Source organism: Macrosteles quadrilineatus, unplaced genomic scaffold (assembly GCF_028750875.1).
Source record: "Macrosteles quadrilineatus isolate MER2022 unplaced genomic scaffold, UCM_ALF_1.0 Scaffold_9__3_contigs__length_116548681, whole genome shotgun sequence".
Classification (NCBI taxonomy): Eukaryota; Metazoa; Arthropoda; class Insecta; order Hemiptera; family Cicadellidae; genus Macrosteles; species Macrosteles quadrilineatus.
Genome location: NW_026542602.1, coordinates 56,333,816 through 56,353,678, shown reverse-complemented (window position 1 = coordinate 56,353,678; position 19,863 = coordinate 56,333,816). Strand labels below are relative to the sequence as shown.

Sequence of the window (19,863 nt, the reverse complement as noted above, 5' to 3'; positions counted from 1 at the left end):
GGAAAAGAAACCAAATTTAACTCCCATAAGAAATACATGGGGAGCAAATTTCGTTTACGTAAAAGCCAAGTGGGATTATAGACAAATATATGCCGATGCTTGATGGGAAGTCTGAGCATGAATACCTTCAATTTGAGACGTCAATCATGAAAATCGGTCTGGTAGAAGAGCCAAATGAACTCGGGGAAAAGAAACCAAATTTATCTCCCATAAGAAATACATGGGGGGCAAATTTCATTTACATACAAGCCGAGGGGGGGTTATAGATAAATATATGCCGATGCTTGATGGCAAATCTGTGCTTGCATACCTTCAATTTGAGACATTAATCATGAAAATTGGTCGAGTAGAAGAGCCAAATGAACTCGGAAAAGAAAACCCAAATTTTTTTATTATATAAGATTCTTTTTTGCACAACTTATTCATAAATATTTAAAAATTTAATAACATTGAGTATGAAAACTGTAAAACATGAAAAATTTGAAATACTAATAAGGTACACACAAAGTTGCACTATAGCAGTCTTAAAATATAGACCATGACGTCCATAGTCTCGATTATACAACCTTCTGTGCTATATGACCCTCCCTAAGAACGACCTAGTACTGTTAAATTGTGTTATATTTCATTGTGATAAGACTATACACCATAGTGTATACATTGAGACTTTTTTGCCGCACCTGTCAGTAGGCCTACTCATAGATATAAGCTAGACTTCAGACTTTTGCACTTGACTGTACTTTCAAATTATTTTTCACATTAACAGTCCGTCAACCCTCATACCTGCATCCCTTTGCGACCCCAAGCATTTGGAAAACGCAGAATTGCAGTTGAGTATCGTTTTATCTACAGAGAAGTAAAGTACAGAAAGAAACATTCAATAGCACACTTAAGAGGTGTCTAGCACTAGTCGCTGGTGTCTAGGGCACAGTCCAATACCCCCTCACGTACAACAACGCTCAAGATGGAGGAAGACCCTGTGCCCTGTGTAAAAGGAATTTCTGCACAATGCTCGCTGCTCATACTCCTCCTTGCTCATCACAAGTATATTTCCAGTACAACATACCAGAGCTGTAAGCAAGGTCGTCCCATAAGCAAGTTTCCTTTGTATTTTACTTCTCTGTGTAGTGTGTGTTATATTATATTTTGCTTTGAATAGATTGTACACAGGAAACCCGAATTAACTTAATGATTTTTAACATGTTTACAATTGGTCTAATTAAACAAAAATATTTTTTGATATTGAACCTTTCTGCTTAAATATGCTGTGAGGCCAGTTTAAGTCTGATAATTGAGAATCTATATTATTCTATTATATTCCTCCTTACAATATTTATCTTAAAGGATTGGTTAGGTGAATGATTAGGTGATGAACTTTCAACACAAAAGAAAATGTAAACTGTTAAAACAATCTAAATGTTAAACATTCTGAATCTTTCTGACGCCATTGTATTTCTTAAAGAAATCACAAATAAAGAAAATTGTCTATTGTCTATTGTCTAGGTTAGGTAATTGAAGGTTACATGTTGTAGCGTTATAAATAAAGACGAGTAATGTCCAGTGGTCGAAACTCGACCAAAAATATGTAATGTACTCACTTATACCTATATGTTCCTACACTCACTTATGTTTCACCCCACACTGTAAATAAAACATGTGATTGGAGTTTCTTCCATTTGTTTTGATTTTCTGTTTATATTTCGTTGTTATTTCGTCACCAGCATGGCAACGCATAAGATCCATGTAAATTTTTTCAAATTTTTAAACTCATTTTTTGCGCTTATCTTTGAGCCTATTTAAATTTATAAAGGGATTCTGCACACCTACAGGAAAATAGCTTTCTAACGGTATGCGTAGATTTTCCCTACGATGCACACGAGCTGAGAAAAAAGGTTTTAAAGAAACATGCTTGCCTATTAATATATAGATAGATATTTCATACATGTTCCCTTATTAACTTGAGTTTAAAATTTATAAGCACAGGTGCTCTGGCAAGTATGCCTAATTATATAAATTACTTATAAAAAGTAACATTTCATAGTAACAGAAATCTTAAAACCTGTTCTTAAAATAATTTTATTTTTAAAAGGCAGCTAGATTTTTATTGGTTAAAATGCCAATGGCTTAGACAACTCAAAATTAGCTTACCAAATTAACATGAAAGGTAGCGATGTGTCAAAACCAAATCTCAAAACTACCACAATTTTGAAAAAAGTATCGGTTTTGTTTCAAGATTCAATTAGCAAGTTTTGAGATTAAAAACCCAGAACAGAAACCGCAGATATTTTTTTTCCTCATTATTTAAAAGAAAATATGCCAAAAGCCTCCTTTTTTTATCTTTAATGGTGATCTAGATACAAAACTATTCATTTCCTTTCTCCTTTCCGCTCTCAAAATGTTGTGCCATATCCAATAATGTTAAGTTTTGGTTTCAGTTTTGAGATTTTAAATTTCTGATTTGGACCTTTACTAGCATAGTACACTCAAATACCTCAACAAAACACATGGAACATACTGTACTCACCAAGGACTATATCGTAACCACTGTCTCAAAACTAGTAATGACCATATTCTGTGGCACACTAACAGGAAACAGCTGTAGTGAAGGTACCAGCTGTTGAGTGTACACGTCCGTCGTCTGCTTGTGTTCCCCATGCAGCTTGCGCATGTGTGCTCGTAGGTCCGGCTTGTTAGCGTATTGTTTGCCACAAACTGAGCATTTGTGCCTTTTCTCCCCGTTGTGCCGCTGTATGTGCTCCACAAGTTTGGACTTGGAAATGAAAGATTTGCTACAAGCGCTTCTGTCGCAGACGTAAGGCTTTTCACCTAGAAGCGAAATTAATTTTGCATAAATAAATTGACTTTAATTGGTCTAAGTAGATTTATCATCGTAAAATCTGAATGTTTTTATGAGTGTTTTATTTTGGTGACCACTAAGTGTGCTAGTGGTGTCAATGTTTTTTCTCATATTTTCAGGTAGCCTAGATTTAACAATTTGATGCTTGTCTCTTTTATTAACACTATATGATTAGCAATATAGAGTACACATAGAGTGCTAATAACTTAAAATAGTTTCAATGTTAGTTAAATGATAAGAAACAAAGCACTCTCTAAATTAACTGAATAGAACTACCCTTAAATTTTCTTAAGTTGATCCTTAAGGATGATATGGAAACCAATAAGGGAGTTTGTTTAATCTATGGTAAATTCAAATAGTAATTTTTTTTTCCAATGATACTTGAATACTTAGGAGTTTCGACTCAAACCAGAATCCTTGGTGTGTCACTAATTAGAATAGCTATAAGTTTACATTATCTGAAGTTTTTAACTAAAATGATGGGGAGTTAGAAAAGTAGCACATCATTCAATTCTTTAAATGCATATAAAACCCTTTAGGAAGTTTTTATTTTCTATTATTAAGTACAGGTATAAAGGATTTGAAATAGTTCATGTCACCAAAAATGTCATCAACGTAACAATGTAAACTATAATAGTCAACCATCAACAACTAGGCTGTATTCTTGCAACCTAGTGATTCAACGTAGAAACACTAACTTTTAAGTTTACAACTACTTTTATGTTCACTAATAATACATATAGGAAATACATACCTGTATGAGTGCGGACGTGGAGTGTGAGTTTTTCCTTGGTGTTAAAAAGTTTCGCGCAATATTGGCACTCGAATCTTCTCTTGTTTGAGTGGCACTCGAGGTGGCTTGAAAGACTGTCTTGGGTCATGAATTTGTTACCACAAACCTGTAATGTATATTTGTAATCATTAAACAATATACTGAGTAAATATTTTATATTTAAAATTAACTTTTATAGCTCCGATGGGTGATGACGAATAATGAGTAAAACGCACCTTTCTAGAAGTAGTCACTAGTAGTCTTACAACTTTAATCAACGATTGTCTGACAAAGTACATTAAAGCACATAAAGGCTCTAGTCCGGAACTGGAACTGCTTTACACATTGCTTCAAGGGCTAGAGGATTGCAGCACTATCATTTATAAATCCATTGGTGATTGGTGGGATTTGAACCTGGGACCTCAATGACCAAAGTCCGCCCTACCACTAAAACAGCTCGCTTCCGTCAAAATATTTTACTAGGTACTCAAATATATGTTAATGTATATTAGCATAAAACATAGGGTATGGGTTTCCACTCGCATTTAGACCTCTACCACGAAGTTGACTAAGACTGTGAATATGTAAACTTCAGTTTGCTGAATTTGTTGATCAGGAATATCCAAAACATCAATAGGTTGAGATACGGTAGAATTCCCTATGCAAAATAAATGAGTTACATTACCTTTACCATCATCAATCCATATAGTAGTTCCCGATTACTTTAGTTCCAGGGCTTAAGATGCCTTATTATCAAATCATTTGCCATAACCTCTGATAACCTTTGGTTTTGTCATAAATAAAATAATCTAGCAAATATGCAACTCACACCCTCTTTGGTTGAAAATGCTGTCAGTGACAGTGAAATTATCTGACTTTTGTGTATAGTTCTAGTATAAGTATTTTGTGTTTTTTGTGTTCGATTGGACTCTATTCCACTCCGGCAAGTCTGCTATCAACAAAATCCTTAAAACCTACGAGACAGTTCTGTTATTGTTAACTCATGGTTTTCTCTGACTATTTTAACAAAGTTCGCAGCCACTATGCTCAATCTTCCACTATACTTTTTATCGTGAACATTTGTTCAGCCATTTCGACAATTTTATAGCCACTACCGCAACTCGCTCCTTTCTTTTACAGACAAAACAATAATTTACTTTCTGGATATCTCTTTTATATCCATGCCTTAACATTAAACATGTAAATAAATAATCAACTGTTTTACTTGTACCCTACAGTATGAATCTTATCATTCGTCTCTCACCTGGCATAAGAACTTGCGCTGTGCGCCGTGCACTTCTATCCTATGATTGGTCAGTTGCACCTTCTTACTGAACACGAGTCCGCAGCCGTCTGCGTCGCAGGGGAAGTGATCTTGTACACTCTCGTGTCTGTTTACCAGATGTTTCTGTAGTGAAGTGCGCAACTTGAAGCCTAGTCCGCACTCTGTGCAGAAGAAACTCTCCACACCCCTGGAGAGAAAAATTAGAGTTCATTTTATTTGACTTTTGACTGTGAGTTTAATATGTCTTCCGGCGATCCCTCTGAGGGAAAATCGGTCTGGAAATGATAGGGGTAAAACAGAGAAAAATATCGAGAAGAGGTTACATCAGTATGTTAATTGTTGATGTTAGCTACCAAATTTCTGAATAATATTAAAGCTGTTTGAATACCTGCTATTAGGCAACCCATTAAAATTGGCAAGCAAACTAGTTTCCGATCCTATATGGAGCCATCAGGCAACAAAGGATGCATAAAACTACAAAGTGGTTGAATTGATATTAACATGGTTAAGTTTTATAAGGAATTTCTTGTCAATTGACTCAACATCGTATTTTTACAAGCTCAAAGATTGTATATTGCAGAAGAACACATTAAACGTATAACTACATGAAATTAATCCGATAATACAATGATTATAGTTTCCATATACATGCTTTAATCAATCTAAAAATATGTTGCATTTTAAAGGAAACCATGTTGAATCTTATTTACAACAAATTTTAAACTTCACTAAACTGTGTAGACAAAAATGCAACAATTCACATCAGCTGACCAGTAATGAAGTAAAAGAAACAGGGTTGTCAACTTATCAACTTGTTTTGATCCTAAACAGTGTGAATACTCTATACTTGTAATTCAGGCTACATAAAAAAATTAACACTCTACTAGAAGACCAAGTTTGTAGTAATAATATTGTCTATCGTTTACAAAACCAGACTACAGTTAGTCTACTGACTTGTGTTGTTTCTTCTTGTGCCGGTTAAGCAGCTGCTTGGTATGTGCCATGTATGGGCACAGCTCGCAATGGTAGGGGCCTTGACTACAATGAGCGACATGGTATGAGATGCGCGCCAAGCTGCGGTAAACCTCACTACACACGCCACACGTGAACTTGCGCTGTGCCTGTAGCCTTGACACGTCCGTCAGCAACTCCACTCCCTAAAAAACATCAAAGTTCACAATTGAGATGGTTTTTGAAAAAAGTTAGCTTAGAAATATAAGCGATAAGGAATGGATAAATAATACCTAATAAAAACAGTTCCTGGTGCACAAAAAAATTCACAACACTTAATAGATACGTTTTTAATGTTCAGTATAAAAAAATGAAATTTACAATAAATATTCTTCTGTCAGTGAAAAAATCTGTTGAATTTTTACTATTTGCAAATATTAAATTGAATGTAGGTTGAAAATTTTGATAATCCATGATATGTCAGAGGAGATGAATTAGACAAATCAAATAGAGAACAATCAATGTTAAAATACCTAAACCAGTAAACTAAAACTATCTTAGTCTTCAGTTGTATATATGTACTGCAGTGGAAAATCCAACTGATTAATTTCTATCCTTGGTTAGAGAACTGCAGTGTTATTATTCCTTGATTTCCTAAATGATTGCATTGTTCACCAAACATCAAAAAGAAACCTGAGGAGCCTAGTAAATGTAAAACTAACACTGAAGAATTGTAAATTTAACAAACAAATGTTTTACACAATTTTACTAGGCACAACTTTCTCTTCTCACTTCACTCTTACCAGAGATTCGTCTGTGTGTGTGTGTTGGTCGAACAGATCTTGTTGAGAGAAACTGGCAAAACAAACGGCGCAAACGAACAAATCCGTGCTCGACTCAGGTCTATGTGATATCTGAAAACAAAAATAACTAACTTATAATAAATAGTAGTGATGCATGTGGTCATTTTATGGGATCATGAGGAACACCAGAGATGGGTAGGGATCTCCAAATCTCAAGAAAAACAAGCTCAATCTTTTGTCTCTGTCTCACATGATTGGGTAAAATATTCTCATGTTAGAAAGTCAATGACATAACTAACTGAGGTTACAGAAAGCCATGGTATTGGACAGACACTTGCCTGCAGATTTCACCAGCATGATGCACAGTTTGTGGCATATCTGAATATTGACAGACTCTGAAGGGTGCAAAAAGGCTACAATGTTGGCTAATGTACCAAGAGATAAGGTCTGCATCTACTAAATTAGTTGTTAAAAGGTAGAATAGTAACAAATTGATGGTAAAATTTTTTTGGCTTGCCTACTATAGCATTTTTAAAGGCATCAAACAATATTTTTCCCCCTTTGGGGAAAAAACAGGCTCCAAGATTCATAGAGGAAGGAGACATATTTCATTCCTTCAATCGAGTTTTGAGAAACGTTAATCAATGCTCTAAGAATGCGGAAGGGAATTGAAAATTACAACACCAACAAACCTGTGGTAGGTCTGAAGGTTCTGGATCGTCTTCCAACTCGTCGTCCTGACAATCAAGCACAGGCGCAGACTTGCATACGTGTCTCAACAGTTTCTCATTGGTCCTGTACTTCCTGATTAAGAAAGAAATAACGAAAGTTACAGTTTAACTGTCTATACGTAGCTATGCTCACCTTTGATTTGAGACATTTCAAGCAGTACCGTAGGGATTCTGCTCAAGATGTAATTTGTCATTGATTCAGTATAAATACTTTTTGACATTTTCTTACGCTTTTCATGAGGGATCGCCCAAACCTTGGTCTTGTTAAGTACTAGGCCTATCTAACGTCAAAACTTTTGTTAGATTGCAAATATATAAGATACAAATACATTTTACAAAATAAATTTGTATTTAGAACCAATAAAGCTTTTAACTTAATAATAGCCCAACTTTTCGGGAGTGTTGCACGACGTCCAAGTGCCACGACGTCCAATAATATTTTTTCAGTGCCACGACGTCCAAAACATAATTTTTGAGTTGTTGCACGACGTCCAAGTGCCACGACGTCCAAAAGTACAGTAACTGCCAAAAATATAGTCTTTCTACAAGCTTTGGACGTCGTGGCACTTGGACGTCGTGAAACAGCGCACTATAGGATTGTAAAAAAGTATCATTTGCACCACGTCCAAAGCCTCTGCCAGTTGCACGACGTCCAAGTGCCACGACGTCCAATCAATATTTGACTGTTGCATGACGTCCAAGTGCCACGACGTCCAAAGTGCCTGCACACTGTGAACACTCTTTGCCGACCTCAGTGCATACAGTTCGCATTGCAATTATTGAAGGCAACTAGGCCTAGTCAACTGTTTGAAAGTTGTCAACCGCTTCGTCTTCGATTAATGTTTAAATTATTTAATATTCAATGGTTCTAATTGAACTAATTATTGCATTAGCTTAAATTTTTTATATGTAAAATAAATACTATGTCACCGTAAAATGTAATGATGCAGTATTTCTGTTGTTATGATTGCATAATTGATTTCTACAAAATAGAGCTATGTCATAGAAAAGAGATAAATAAATGACTACACTATTCACTATATTGTATGATTAATACAATAAATTAATCACTAGCCCAAAAGTAAATATGGTAAGTTTAATGTGAGTAGTGGTAGATTTCTAAGTACTGCAGTAGGGTAGAATTAATTGTCGTACTATATCAATTTGGTAGCGAATTTACTCGTAAGATAAAATGTATGCACAGTTTTATAACAGCTGTAAGACTTCCTATTTAAGTACCGGTATCGTTGAAATTGCATAACTTCCATTGAACAGAAATGAGATAAGTAGATATTGATACACAGATATATGAATTTTCATACACTCATAATATGACGAATTCAAAAAAGGTTTATCCGTCAAATGTGCTAAATATTATGTGAACTATCACTTATCAACTTTTTAAGCTATAATGGTGTTACTACAATGGTTAAAATTGTTTCCTGTGAAACATGTATTTTTTAAACTAAAAGAAGGTTTTCTTTTAGTACAAACCTTGCTCTATTAGTGTATACGAAAAATAATTTCACTATTTTACGAGATCAATGTTTGACAACAAATGGTTGAAGCAGATATTCAGAGAGTGTCCAGCTGATGCAGTAATAAAAACGTATTTTAGCCATAGCATAGACAATATATCCTACTATAATATTATAAATGAGAAAGTTTGGATGTATGTATGGATGTATGTTTGTGACAAGTGAACGTGAAAAATACTGGTCGGATTGGGCTGAAATTTGACATGATGATAGCTCACATTCCCGATTAACATATAGGCATATTCTTATTTCAAAAATCCTTTCGGGCTCCGCCCCAGTGGCTCTGGAGTTTCCCATGTTAACCTTATGAGAAATGGAATTATTGAATCTTAATAGCTGTTTCAATTAAACAAGTTGGTTCTGTTCTAAGATGTTCAATAGCATTAAAGTTACAAGGATTACCAACAGGGTGCAGCACTATTATTTCTTTTACATTTCTGACAACAGCTAATTTGCAACCAAAAGGTGAGTAAGCGTAGCGAACGAACTTCAACTTGGAGGCGAGTTAGCGTAGCGAACGAGCTAACCTGAAGGCAAGTAAGCGCAGCGAACGAGCTCCAACCTAAAGGTGAGTGAGCGTAGCGAACAAACTTCAACCAGGACGTGATTGAGCCATGCGAACGAGATAATCTTGAAAATTAAGAAGTTAAACGGGGCAAAGCCCGCGGGTTACAGCTAGTAATACTATAATAGTAATCTATCTATCTATCTATCTATACTATTATAAAGAAGAGGTGGTGTCTGTGTGTATGTGTGTTTGTATGAGATAATCTCAAAAAGTACTGAACCGACTGGGCTCAAATTGCACGCAAATGAAGCTACAGCTCCGAGGATATATATTATACAACTATTCCCTCTTCGTTATTGTCCTAGGGCTCTGCCCCGTGGGCTTTCAAAAATTTGAGGTGAGAGATTTTAAAATATTGATTGATGGTATCCATGGTAACAAGAGCAAACCTACAAAATTTAATTTTTTTTTAACAAGTATTTATTTACAATCTATTCTATACTAGAACAATAAGTAAATTTCATGACCATTTTAACATGGGTTAGATACACTCCATCAAGTGTACTAACATACAAAAAATTTTAAAAAATTTAACTAAAAACGATTTGGAAGGTCTATTGAATTAACTCTTTTGAGCCTATCAGCTCAAAAGAGCTTTAGCTCCACTATTATCGAGGAGGTTAACTGCCAGGAAATTTGGATGGATTTATAATTTTCTTTGATATTTTTCACTTCGTTTTTTTATTTCTTCTCTAACATAGGGAAATTTTGTATCTTGATGAATAACTTTATTTGTGACAAACCAAGAGGCTTGTAAAATCTTTCTTAGTGTTTTAGATTGAAATCGTTGAACTATTTCTATGTTCGAGTTTGAAGTGGTTCCCCAGAGTTGGATACCGTAGGTCCAAATAGGTTTCAATTAATTTTGTATAAAAGTAATTTATTTTCAACAGATAATTTTGAATTTCGACCAATAAGCCAATTTAGTTTGTTTGTTTTAAAATTTAAATGAAGTCGTTTGTTCCAAATGTGTGAATGCCATGTAAGCCGTCTGTCGAGATGCATACCAAGTTACTTAACTTCGTTGGATTGTGGAAGCATCACATTATTCAATGTTACTGGGGGGCAAGTTCTTGTAGACATAGTAAATGTAACTTAGAACGGATTTTTTTCATTTACTTTAATTTTCCAATTCTGTAGCCACTGAGACAAATCGTCTAACGCAGCCTGAAGGTTTGATGATGCTAGAATAGGATCCTGATTTGATGACAAAAAAACAGTGTCGTCTGCAAATGTTGCAACTGTAATACCCTGAGTACTTGGAAGGTCATACGTGAACAAAATATACAAAATAGGTCCGAAAACACTGCCTTGTGGTACAACTGATTCAATTTCATGCACATCTGTAACTACATCTTGATATTTAATTTGAAAAAAGCGTTTGGTAATAGTAGTTTACGCAACGATTGCGTTAAGTGAGTCTTTACGACACGAGTAGAAAATTTAAGGCACGAGCCTTGGCGAGTGCCTTAAAAGCTTCTACGAGTGTCGTAAAGACTATTAACGCGAGTTGCGTACACTACTTTACCTACGACCGTTTTTTAATTACTATCAATCTGGATTTAATTACTAACAATCACTAATGATAACTTTTTAGAGAGGTTATGTTTTCGTGTATTGTCATTGCCACTGAAAGTGATGCAACGACTTGTTGTATAATCAGCTGATTTCCTGTAATTACGTGTTTGTTAAACTTCGTTAAATATTACATTGCTAGCAGCATTCTTACCATAAATAATATTGTATCAGGTACAATTCAGCAAATATTTAATTTATTTTTGGACTTCCACCAACTTACAGTAATTAAGAATACGCGAGTATCAACATGAACAAGTCGGAACAACAATTAAATTGGTCAACTGATCAGCTGATCAGCTGATTAGTTGACGTTCGAAGCATTACAATTTTAATTCTTTTCTCTCAATACTTGAACCTCATTGGTCCGTTACCTGTGTGGATATGAGAAAACTATGCGAATATGAAATGAAACTATGCGGATATGAAAGTAAACAGCTGTAAAGTGAAACTTTTCAATTCTAAGAACTGGACTGAAATGGCTACTTTAAAAAACGGTCGTAGGTAAAATACGATTTCAACACTCCATAGTGTGTATGGGGCAACAAAGTTTTAATTTTGAACAATAGTCCTGTGTGTCAGACTTTATCAAACGCCTGGGCTACGTCCAAAAAGCAGATGAACAAAAACGTTTATTTTCAAGATCTTCCTTGATTACATTCACTATTCTATGCACTTGCTCAATGGTGGAATGCTTTCGGCGGAATCCAAACTGATGAGAAGGCAACAATTCTTTTTCGTCAATTATAATTTGGAGTCTTTTAAAAAAAAGTTTTTCAAAAACTTTTGAAACCACGGGAAGAAGAGATGTAGGCCGATACGAGGATGCTTGATTTAAAGGTTTACCAGGTTTCGGAATAACAAAATTTGTGATACCTTCCAATACAGTGGGAAGTATTCGAGGCAAAAAACTGCATTGAAAAGTACTGTAAGGAATACTATTCCTTTTCTAGGCAGCTCTTTCAACACTTTACCTGTTATCAGATCATAACCGGGGGCTTTTTTGCCGTTTAAATCGTCTTTTATTACTTTAGCTACTTCGGATGGTGTAAACTATTTTATCGGTAAATCAAGTTGATTTGGAGAATCGAGGAATTCCAAAATTTCTTGTTCAACGTTTGAATTTATATTATTCTTTGAAGTATGAAGCAAAGACATCTGCTTTCTCGATGTTGTTTTTGGCCCAAGAACCGTCTTCTTTTAGAATAGGTGGAATGCAAATTTGTGGACGTTTTAAGTTTTTGTAACTTTCCAAAGGGAGTAGTCACTAGCTTCAGATGGAGAAAATTTTGATGTGAAATCTTGAAATCTGTCATTGTTTAATTTAAACAGTAACCTTTTTAGTTGTTGAGTAGCCCTGTTTAGATTTCTTTTATCCGTCTGATCTCTAGAGTTTTGTCATATTCTACGGAGTCGGCGTTTTTCGGCAATTTTCCTATTAATTTCAATTGGATAGCTTATTCCGGAGTTGCTCTCCAAGCGGAGTCTTGAACTGTTTTGTTGAAATGTTCAACAGCAAGATTCAAATTTTCTTCGCTCTTCAAACACACAGAAATCTTTAAATTTTGATCCATTAATTCACGAAAATAATTCCAATCTGTGTTTTTGTTACATAAATGTGGAGGAATAGGTTTGAATATAACAGTTGAAGCGATCGTTAAAATTACAGGTGAGTGGTCTGAGGAAAGGTCCAGAGATTGCTCGATTGTCACACAATCTCGGGATACACCATTCGTAACGAAAAAATCAAGAAGGTCTGGTATTTTTTTACGATCAGAGGGCCAATATGTCGGTTCACCTAATTTAAATTAATAAATGTAAACAACCAGAACTAACTGTCAAATTAATTTTGATTTCACAATTCCACACAGCTGGTTCAAACATATTAAATAATGCACGAATATTAGAACAGAGAGGGTAAGGATTATAAATTTAAAATAATGATGTTACTAGCCCGAATGTAATAGTATATTTCATTACTAGGACCGAAAGTGGCATTTTCCGGGGCGCGCTCAAGTTTTTGTGTGAGGCGAAGCCGAACACAGGGAACCCCAATTTCACGTGCGAGGCGAAGCCGAGTGAGAGCTATTTTCACGTACGAGGCGAAGCCGAGGACGGGAATAACAACAAGCAAGTTGCCGCAACAATAATTTGTTGGAGCAAGTGCCGGATAATAACTTTCGGTACGAGTTATGAACGGTACTTTTCATCACGACGCAAAAATACACAAACACAGAATAGCAGACCTCAGAAATATTACAACTAATTTATTTCTCAATTAATTTGATTAGCATCAAAATAAAATTAAATCTTCTAAAAGGATACGTACGTATATTTTCGATTAATTTTAGAACTAAAAAATAAAAGTAAATACTCTAAAAGAAACTTACGTATTTTTTCAATGAATTTGGATAAATAGTAAAATAAAACAATAAAAGAACTTTTGACTATACATACAGCTGATTCAAATCATTAAATTATATCGTAACAAAACACTAGCGCGCGTAGTGAGTAAATGGATAACTAATTGAGAGCGAGGGAAAGTAAATTTAGAGCGAGGGAAAATCAGCTGATCGATTTTCCCTCGCCCTAAATTAGAGCTTGGGAAACGACTACTTTCATTGATGTCAGCTGTTGTCGAAAATAGTTACTTTCGTTAAGGAGTGATGAAAACATTATTTGTCAAACCATATGTTAATGTAATTTAATTAGTATATGATTCTTTCAGATACTTCATTTGTTTATGTTTATGATCTATCATACTGAGTCTGTTCTATTTTTGTGGAATGCTGTAATAATATTTTACTGGGAATAATTCGTTTTAAAAGAAATCATTCATCATGGATATAGGAAATAATTAAGATTCTATAATCGTTGCCCTATCAACCTAGGCCCTTTTCCTGAGTGTTATGAGGTTTATGTTTTTATTTATTTTTGTGTAAACCGTAATATAATCCCCCTGCCACAGCAAATCTGTAGACTGAATTTCCATTTGCCTGATTATATAATTTCACTAAAATATGTTAGAAAATTACCCTATTTTCCATATTTATTTATATTTTCCTATTTTTCTATTTGTCGGCTTGGAACTATTGTGATAGCTTTTTGTTTACAGTGCAAACCATGGATGTATGGATGTATGGATGGATGGATGGATGTTTGTGACAAGCAAACGCGAAAAATACTAAACCGACAAGGTTGAAATTTGGTATGATGATAGATGACATCCCCGATTAACATATTCTTACCTCAAAAATTCTTTCAGTCTCCGCCCCGGTGGCTCTGGCTCTGGACTTTCTCATGTTAACCTTATGAGTATTCATATTAAAAGAAATTAAAGAATTTTGTCAGCCGTTTCAACTGTACAAGTTGGTTCTATGATATTAAAAAGCATTAAAAAGTTATAAGGCTTGCCAAACAGGGTGCAGCACTATTATGTTGTTTGTTTGCATTAATGACCACAGCTAATTTGAACCAACTAGCAAAAAAAAGGTGTGGTACACAATGAGAACTTTACTTTTTCCATGGTTTAGGTACAGTGGTAGAACATCAGGACTATGGTAGATGTGTGCTACACTATAGGATACCGTATAAATTAAAAGACCATTTTTTTTAAATCGTGTCCTCTCCCATAACTGTAATAAGCATTTATACTTATATGCCAATCCCGTACGAAGGACAGGTACTCTGCTAGTAACACAATAATACAAATACAGTATACTAATACAATAATACTGTAGGTTTCCGTAGTCTGTGGCCATAGGTTCGTCTGAACTGTCAATCAATTCTGAGAAATTCACAGTTGTAAATTCTTACTAGTCTTTTTCTAAGTTCACGTTGCACTCGCAATTAGTTCGGATATTTTATCTAGGAAAGCAGGTATGCCCTAAGTCATAGCATTTGTAGGTTAAGTATAATAATAACAAACATGCTTATCGTAGGTTTGTAGGCATACTTGTTCAAGAATATGCCGTGGTAGGTTTTGTTTATAAATTGTATTTCTTAATTCTTGTCTAATGACGATATTGATTTGTATTTGTGTGAAAATTTTAATTTATTTGTCAAGGGCATGAGCGGCCCTCTAGTCTATGTATGTTACATGAAGCACAACATGAAAAAGAATAAATTAAAGGAAGGTAAAAAACGGATCAGTTGCTGAAGGTCTAATCAGACCTTCGACACACATTTTGTAGTTTGTATGTGGTTTGTACTTTATGCTGAGGATCCCATGAATCCTGTACAAAATAAAAAAATGTTTCATTCAAACTACAAGTTTATTACTTTTCCGAGAACCAGCCTTTATCAGGACTTCCGCTCCCACGCTAGTTGGCAACATCAACTGTGCTATATGAAAACAATAAATCTTGAGTAAATATACTGCAATGTTGAATTTTGAGGCTGTGGTGTTCCTTCGTAAACACATTCAATTATAATCTAGGAATATGTAAATTTATTGTTATAAGTTAACTTTATTGATATTCGATTTGCTACAGTACTATTAAAACCTATAACATTTTCAATTCATGTGCGTTGTATTTTAGAGTTGGGGAAACAAAAAAACCTGTGTACCACTTATTTATATGATATTCTCATTGGTTGCAATTTAAATTAAATAAATTTAAATTTTGGGTTTTTTTTGTTGCAATGGTGTAGCAAAACACAAACACAAAATTTATTGAAATAAAATTAAGTCAATGTTAAAAGTGAATACTATTAATAAACATATTTGCGACATAAGAACATTTAATTGAAGCCTAAAAAACAGTTCGAAAAAGGCATTCTATTCTTTATACTAGTAAAAATTAAAATGAGGGTATAAAAAATAGTTTTCAGAGATCATGTTGATCAATGTACATTCATCTAATCTTGAAAAAATAAGTATTTAAAAGGTTACTCCAAACATAATGAAGTTTATCGGTTGTTAACAAAATGTCATCATTTTTCAAACCATGTAAACCTTATAGTTTTCCAACTGTTGCCTTGTTTATTTTTTTCTTTTATGTTTTTTTTTTACTTTATGATGTTTCAATTAATGGTACAAATATTCATAGTATATATATTTCTGAACAAGAACATATACCCATGTATATATAACTAATAAAGGTTCCATAAGCATTTTACACGAGAGAACACTGTTCGGCAAGTAGCCGGTCATCGTAACCGGTCATCATGAAGGAGCTTGGACGTCGTGCAACAGCGCTGAGCTATATTGGACGTCGTGCAACAGTCAAATATTTATTGGACGTCGTGGCACTTGGACGTCGTGCAACTGGCTGCGACTTTGGATGTCGTGCAAATGTTACTTTTTTACAATTCTATAGTGCGCTGTTTCACGACGTCCAAGTGCCATGACGTCCAAAGCTTGTAGAAAGACTATATTTTTGGCAGTTACTGTACTTTTGGACGTCGTGGCACTTGGACGTCGTGCAACAACTCAAAAATTATGTTTTGGACGTCGTGGCACTGAAAAAATATTATTGGACGTCGTGGCACTTGGACGTCGTGCAATGCATCCAACTTTTCACGATCTAAATTAACTAAAAATGACTTACAAAAATATCAAATCATTCTTATTCAATATCTACAATAGTTTACATGTAGGCATAACTTTTAGTAACCTATTTGTCTGTTCTTGCAAAAACTAACACAAAATAAACTTTTAAAAATTTACCTGTTGCAAAATTCACAAGTGTGGACCTTTTGTTTTTCAACGTCTACGACGATGGGTAGCGGTTCTTCCACTACAGCTTCAATCTCTTTTGGGACAAAGCCTTCTTCTGTGTTTGGCTCTGAAAAGTTTGTTAAAAATTCATGTAAAATGAATCGTCAATTCTGAAATGAGCTATTTACAAAAAAAATTTTCAATGTTAAAAATTGCAAAGATATGCTTGGATATGCTTGTATAAAAAAACTCAGTATGTTTCAAAAGAGTTTAAATTAATCAGTGATAATGGCATAATGGTTTTGAAAACATAGGTTATTTCAAAAGGAAAACATACCTAGGTCAGTAGTAGTTGTGGTAGCGAAGGTGACAAACTCAGCGGGTGCTATATCGGTATTATCGGGCAACTCACAGAAGGTTGTGTCCGAAGGATTTATGACATCTTGCTTGTCAGTCACTTCGACAACACAATCCCGTAGACTCAACTGGAAGTGGTACAATAAATATTAGTCTCAACACAACTAACTTACCATAAAGAAACTCTATCACAAGAGATAAATATTTATTTTGCTAAAATAAACTTAAGTTATAAATAAATAAATAAACACATAGCAACTGATTGTTACACGCTACTTCCATTTCAACCTCCAATAGTTTAGTTAAATTCTACCCACCTTATTGCATAGGTTTGAAACTAAACATATAAACATGAGAGCTTTAAGACCTTTTTAGGAAGACCTATCTCTGATTTAAATAATTTGTTCTTAGTTTTTTTGGTAAATAAATCTCAATCATATAGGTGAAATAATTTACCTGTAACTCGTTGCATAAATCAACGACAAAACCAACAAACTGTGGCGAACATTGTTCTACTGAATTTATTTTTATCTTATAGTTAAATATTAATGCTTCAAATATGTTCAATGTTGTTGTCTGAAACAAAGAAAATATTTAGTTTTAAAATAATAATGTTATAATAAAGTAAAACATATTTAAATTGCCTACGCCTGATTAGTTACTTAAATCATTGCCTACAAGAAGTCCATGTCCAGGATATCTTTAACAGTTTGAACCAAATCTGCGCTTTCCAGAACAGAATATCTCCTTATGAAGAAACGGCAGTTCTAGTGCCACATACATTACCCCAGATACACATGTTTTAATTGCATAAGAAAAAAATCTGATATTTTCTCTTAACTAAGTGTGGGGTAGACTTTCATAAGCGGCATCCCAAACAACCGAATGAAAATATCAAAATTAAATATATCGATACATCAATCACTTTAAGTTTTTTGTTATTTTATATCGTGGGTTATAATTATAAAGAAACTAACACGAAAAAACCTTGAATTTATTTAGGCCTACATTTGATTTGATTCCCCTACATTCACATTCATGGTACAACACACTTTGTTGCATTAACGAAATGCATGAAAGTTCCTTTAATTAAGTTATCACTTTCATAGCATCTAAGCAAATATCGCAATTAGATTGTTTGGGAATCAATTCCAGTTCTTGGAGGTACCGGTATTTTAACACAAATAATATCGTCTTTTAAGGTAGCCTAATTTAATTTAATTTCCAAAAGTTTCACTTAGGCTAACGACATTTTGCAAACGAAACAATATTGTTAATTTTATAAATATTCATCTATAGGTATAGGCTAACATACCCATGTTTTATTATTAGGTATCGATCATTAGGCCTAGGCCTATACAGAAATAACGATTGATATTTAAGTTTGATATAATCCATGTAGGCCATAACTTATTTAAGTTTGATATTTTAAATCAAGCTTGTTTGAAATACCGCTTATAAAAGTCTAAGCTACCTCTAAGTGTGTTTAGGGCAAAAATTACCAATACGGTATTTCTCTTTACAGGGCCAACCCCACTACTTTAAATCTCCCAACTTTTCTCGGGATTCGGCCGTACTTGGCAGCTGGAACTTGTATACCTTTGGTATAGCTTCCTGTATCACTTGAATGGTAGCCTAATTTGACCTTGTGTAGCTCTGCTATTAATTAACCTGCTATTAATAAACCCCAAATTCAATCATTTGTTGGCCCTTCTGTGCAGGGTCTATGAATCCTACAGCAGCTAGAAACTACACTAACTTAAAATAGCAGCTAATTAGGAATGTAGATGGACAACATATTTTGACATTGATAAGTAAAATACACATCTCTCTCGCCCCGGTAAATAATAATAATAAATTATTACTTACCTTCTGTAAAAATGTTTCCAATGAAAGAAAGACTTTGCTTAGGAAAACATCCATTTTCACGGTTAAGCAGGATTATAATAATGTAACAGTCATTATTTCTTTCCAGAGTTGGTGGCTTAGCTTATGGTTATCCAAAAATATTTCTTCTTTGAAAATAAACGACAAATTAAATAAATTAATGTAGTGTCCATCCAACTTATTTGTTTGTAGGTTAGTTAGGTATTTTTATTGTTTTGTTTTTGTTGTTGTGAATGTATTTTTTTCATTATAATGTGTCCAAATACATATGCTTTACGGCCTAAATAAAATTTATCCATGTAGTTGCTACAAAATATCTTGTAGCTTATAATGAGGGTAATAGCATATAATAAAATGTATTACTCCCGTCTATGATAGTTTCCCTTACATGTTTCCATGTTTGCATGGTAATAACTTCAAAATCACATAACTTAACTTTTAAATTATCTCATAACTGCGAATATTACTACGTTGTTTGATGTTGTTGCTAACTGGTTTAAAATATACCCTATGTCACTATTTATCTATGTAAATAAAGTAAAGAAAGATTAAAACAAATTGAGAATTTGGGGTATTTTTGTAGTATCCAAATATTGTAAAACTAAGCGAAATGCATTTTCGTCAATGTGTATTGCCGCGTATAAAATAAATAAATCAAAAGGATAATTATTTACATTGAATAAGTGAAAGCAAAACATCAAGTTTGCAAACACCAGAATTTGGTTCTCATCCGATATGGCTCCGATAATTGGAAATCCTGGGAAGATTTTATTACAATAAATCTAACTCTATGTGCGAATAATTATTTTAAGCTTAAACTATAACTACAGCGTTGAAACATACGTATCTACTCAATGCTTAGAAGGCCGATTTTCTT

General features: G+C 34.1%; 1 protein-coding gene across 1 annotated transcript; it reads right to left on the bottom strand.

Moving 5' to 3' along the window:
- Nucleotides 1–316: 316 nt before the first annotated feature.
- Nucleotides 317–19,099, bottom strand: LOC129002159 (gastrula zinc finger protein XlCGF26.1-like). Its single transcript, XM_054429760.1, has 11 exons — nt 18,969–19,099; nt 17,556–17,675; nt 17,080–17,227; nt 16,752–16,869; nt 7,361–7,472; nt 6,669–6,779; nt 5,869–6,071; nt 4,894–5,101; nt 3,612–3,756; nt 2,525–2,826; nt 317–1,071 (listed from the first exon to the last, which is right to left on the bottom strand). The coding sequence occupies exons 1-10, from the start codon at nt 19,020–19,022 to the stop codon at nt 2,531–2,533; spliced, it is 1,515 nt and encodes a 504-aa protein (XP_054285735.1). The 5' UTR covers nt 19,023–19,099; the 3' UTR covers nt 317–1,071; nt 2,525–2,530.
- Nucleotides 19,100–19,863: the final 764 nt, after the last annotated feature.